This window comes from Centrocercus urophasianus, unplaced genomic scaffold (assembly GCF_019232065.1).
Source record: "Centrocercus urophasianus isolate 14NV4802_14NV808 unplaced genomic scaffold, USGS_Curo_1.0 seq_29, whole genome shotgun sequence".
Taxonomy (NCBI): Eukaryota; Metazoa; Chordata; class Aves; order Galliformes; family Phasianidae; genus Centrocercus; species Centrocercus urophasianus.
Genome location: NW_024884855.1, coordinates 311,958 through 316,543, shown reverse-complemented (window position 1 = coordinate 316,543; position 4,586 = coordinate 311,958). Strand labels below are relative to the sequence as shown.

At 52.9% G+C, this 4,586-nt stretch overlaps 1 protein-coding gene across 1 annotated transcript; it reads left to right on the top strand.

Annotated features, from left to right (window-relative positions):
• Positions 1-2: 2 nt before the first annotated feature.
• LOC122165295 (nucleoside diphosphate kinase 3-like) lies at positions 3-3,153 on the top strand (the record flags this gene model as incomplete). The annotated part of the gene is made up of 4 exons (XM_042828160.1): positions 3-95; positions 190-291; positions 418-530; positions 1,375-3,153. Coding segments are annotated over 4 exons (426 nt in total), but the record flags the coding sequence as incomplete, so codon positions are not given.
• Positions 3,154-4,586: the final 1,433 nt, after the last annotated feature.

Genomic DNA, 4,586 nt, shown 5'->3' with positions numbered 1-4,586 from the left:
TCAAACCGGACGGCGTCCAGCGGCACCTGGTGGGTGAGATCGTGCGGCGCTTCGAGAGGAAGGGCTTCAAGCTGGTGGGGTTGAAGCTGCTGCAGGTTCGAGGGTCGGGCGGGGCTCTCGGTGTGCTCCGGCACGCGGGAGGGGTTCCATGCCCTGTTAGGAGGCTGCAGGGCCGTGTGTTGTGTGCAGGCGTCGGAGGAGCTGCTGAAGGAGCACTATATCGACCTGCGGGACCGGCCCTTCTATGGCCGCCTGGTGAAGTACATGAGCTCGGGGCCAGTGGTGGCCATGGTGAGTGCTGGGGGGAATGGGTGAGGAGGGCTCCATCTGAGGGCCTCTGGGAGCTGTGCTGGTATAGAGGATGCGGTTTGATTTCAGGGTGAGCCGTTGGTGCTGATTCTGTTCGCTGCTGTGTAGGTGTGGCAGGGTCTGGATGTGGTGAGGATGGCACGCACGATGATTGGAGAGACCAACCCGGCTGAGTCCAAGCCTGGCACCATCCGAGGAGACTTCTGCATTGAAGTTGGCAAGTGAGTCTGGCTTCTTGTGCCCTGAGTGTTGCTGTGCATTCCTGTCCTTGCATTCCTGCCCGAGCCCTGCGAGGCTGCATCGGCAGAGCAAAGTTCAGATCACTCAGGTACTGACACTGGACACGGTGACCTGGGTTGGTTTTGCCAGAAGGGAGCAGCCTGGGTTTAGGTCTCTTATGCTTCCTGAGGCCTCTTCTCCCTGCAGCCGAGGGGTTTGCTTGACAGGGAATCAGGACTGTCAGGCTGTGAAGAGGCACGGAGGAGCCCTCTGAACCCCCTCCTGGAGGCTGCCCAGCTCTGCCAGGCATCTGAGTATGAAACAAAAGCCAAGCTGCAGTTCTGCAATCATAAGGGCTTCTCACCACTGCGTATTGTCCAGTGGTGACCTCTGGTGGCTGCAGCTGAACCTGGCTTGTGGTAGTTGCTCTTACTAACCTTCCTGGCTTAGGTTTTCATTCCTTCGTGTCTGACACCAAGCCTGCTTTGTAGGACCTGCTTTCAGTGAAAGAAGTGAGAAACCTGGAGGTAAATCAGTGGTAAACCTTTAAAACAAACAAAAAAAAACTCCTCAGATAAACAGCCACTTGCAGCTCCTTCGTAGCACATAAATAACTTCTCCTTACAGGAGGGAGGGCTGCTGGAAATTGGCAGCTCCTACACATCCTAAGCCATGTTCTCTTGAGCAAGGAGGAGGAGAGCTGGGTGATGGGAAAGAATATTGTACAGTGTGACTGCCTTGGCAGGCTTAATTAAATCAGTTGGAGTGAAACTTTCCTGGTTGCAGCTTCCCTCCTCAGCCTTTCTCTGCTTACTGCAAGCCTGATCTCTATCTTGTTCCCCACAGGAATGTGATTCATGGCAGTGACTCGGTTGAGAGTGCCCAGAAGGAGATCTCCCTCTGGTTCCGCCCAGAGGAGCTGATGTGCTGGGAGGATGCAGCTGAACGATGGATCTACGAGTGATGACACAGCCTGAGGGAAGTACATCTTCCTGACCTGGGCACGGGGCATTTTCATTAGTTCCATTTTGGCCCCTCAGGCTGGCTGTGGATTCTGCTGTGGTATCACATGCTGAGAGTTTCTCTTCTGTGTGTCTGTGGAGGGGCTGTGGGAGCTGGTCTTTATGTTTGTAACTCAGCAGTTCAGCTCCCTGCAATAGTAGCTTTCTTTTTCTTTTTTTTTTCCCCTCCATCTCCTGTAGTAAGTAGTTGAAGTTGCTGCTCAGTTTGCTGCAGCATCCCAAAGTCCTTAAGTGGTTCAAAGTGATTTATAAAGGAGAGTGAAAGCTGGGCTCTGTGCCTGTCACTGTGCTGGCAGGCCTACCAGGCACAGAGGGACACGTGCTCCTAGCCCTGGGGAGGTGCACTGCTCACTGCAGGGTACAGGCACTGTCATCCACTTGCATTTTGGTGCAATCCCTCACCAGAGGCTTTTAAAGAAGTGAGCTGCTGAGGTGTAAAGCGGAAAGGGCAGAGGCTGGTGACTAGGGCTGACCCAGCCTGGTGACACTCATCACTTTAATGTGTCCCTTGTGTGCAGGGCAGAAGTAGCCTCTGGAGGAGGAGGCTCATTAGTCGGGCTCCTGCTGTGAGTTTTCACTTCTGGAGGCTTCCTGACTTTCAGTGACAGCAAGGCCTGTCACTGGAGAGGCTCAGAGCCACTTGTTTGAATGTGTTCCTGCGTCCCGTTTTTGCCTGCTGTCCCTCTCTATTTTCACACCGCCGTCCATTTCATTCAGCTGTTCCTGAGCCCTCTGCACAGCCTGCCAAAATACAAAGGCAGTGACTGTGGCACTGCATTCTGCTGTGGAGCAGGGGTCTGGTGAAACCTGAGGGAAAAAGGGTTTTGTTGCATGTAGACTGAGGTACTTTGCTCGTGTTCTGCAAGCTCATCTCCCTCTTGAGCTAGAAAGATTTGTATCTTATGGGGCATGAGTGCAGTTCCCCAGCTCCCACTTCTACCTGAAGGCTGGCCTGGGGTGGTGGGACTGAGCAGAGAAATACCAGAAGTAACAGGGAGAAGGGACTTGGGACTTCTGTGATTAACTGTGGCTTTCCTTTGCAGTCCAGTGGCAACACACAGCATTTCTAATAGCCAGAGCACCTCATGCCTTCAGGGCCTTCTCCAAATGGTTGGTTACAGCTCTAATCATCTTTAAGAGATTGTCTGTTCCCACAAATCATCCGTGTGTTTTTATTTATAATAAACTCTGGAGAGTTCCATCTCTTCTGGTTGTTGCTGGGTGAGTGGGAGGTGGCTCTAGGTGAGCACTCACAGGAATGTGAGCTAGTGCCAGTTTTTCTGATGGAACTGTGCTGCTAGTGGTAGCTTTCTTTTGTGTTTTTTTTTTATTGCCCCAGAGATGCACAGGCAAGGCAACTAATGGGGAAGGAGCCACAGTTTGTCAAGATATTAAAATAATTCAGGAAGGCAATTATAAGGGAACTTGTATTCAGATGCATTGTATTCTGTGTGTTCAGATTACTGACCAACAACTGGTAACTAGCAAAGGCAATCTGCAGTCTTATTCCTAATTTTCACTACTTTCCTATTCTGTTGCCCCATCTATTGTCACATGCATTTCTTAAGTTATTTGACAAAATAAACCTGAGCTTGTTTGAACACCTGGGACCTGAAAGAACAGTTGTTTTCATATCTGCTCTGATGTAGAGCCTGTGATGATGGCTGTGGTTGGGCAGTGGCTGAAGGAGTCCCTCTTTTACATTTTATTTCTGGTTCTGGAGGAAGCAATGGGCTTCCAAATACTGTCCTCAGGAGCATGTGGCCATGGGACCGAACTATCCTGGTTGGACTCCTCAAGGACTTGAAGGAGTGGCATACAACTGTGCTGGGGAGGGTTAGGAAAAGGTTCTGCACCAGAGGGTGGTGGGCACAGCCCTGAGCTGCTGGAGCTCACAGAGTATTTGGACACCACTCTCAGATGTAGGGTTTGGGTAGTCCTATGCAGAGCCAGGGGTTGGACCCAATGATCCTTGTAGGTCCCCTCCATTCAGGAGATGAGGAAACGTTGAGGGGAGTGGGCTTGTTTAGCTTGGAGAAGAGAAGGCTCTGGGGAAACCTCACTGTGGCCTTCCAGTACTTGAAAGGAGCATTTAAACAGAGAGGGGAACAGCTGTTTACAAGGGTGGATAGCAATAGGACAATGGGAAATAGTTTTAAACTGAGACGGGGGAGGTTTAGGTTGAATATTAGGAGGAGGTTTTCCACCCAGAGGGTGGTGAGGCACTGGAACAGGTTGCCCAAGGAGGTTGTGGAGGCCCCATCCCTGCAGGCATTCAAGGCCAGGTTGGATGTGGCTCTGGGCAGCCTGGGCTGGTGATTGGTGACCTGCACACAGCAGGGGGTTGGAATTGGATGAGCATTGTGCTCCTTTGCAACCCTGGCCATTCTATGACTGTGTGCTAACAGGTTACTAGAAGGTTGAGACTCGAGCTAACTGCCTTTCCAACAGCCCGCTGTCATACGGACAATCTCCAGAGTATTTACATCAACAGAAGGCACCAGCAGCTGATGTTATGCCATTTATTAGCTACGGACCCAGCACGGCTCAGTGACGGAGCACAGAAAGCCCTCACACGGCAGCGGACTGACCCAGAGCGCTGTCTGAAGACGACACACCGAACTCCGCAGCGCTTACAAACCTTTTGCAGCACGCAGCATCGTTTCCGTGAATGGCAGCAGGGAGGCGGGCTGCAGCCTGGTATCCCGGCAGCTGCTGCCCTTTGATCTCGTACATCTCTCGGAGGTACAACGCACAGCACAGCAGAGCTCGGTGGTGGAGGCCGCAGACGGACAGGTAACACATCGGCCTGACGGCACAGCCCGACACTCAGCACAGCCCCGCGCGCCGCCGCCATCTTACCTCCCCTCAGCGCAGGGGCTGCCGGGATGGGGCCAGTCCAACAGCGATTGGTCTTCTCTCATCACGTGACGCCCGCGCTCACTTCCTACCCGTCGTCCCTCTTGGGTGTGACGACAGACGACACGCCGATTGGCCGCGGCGGCGCGCGGCTTTGTGACGCCACTCGGCTACAGC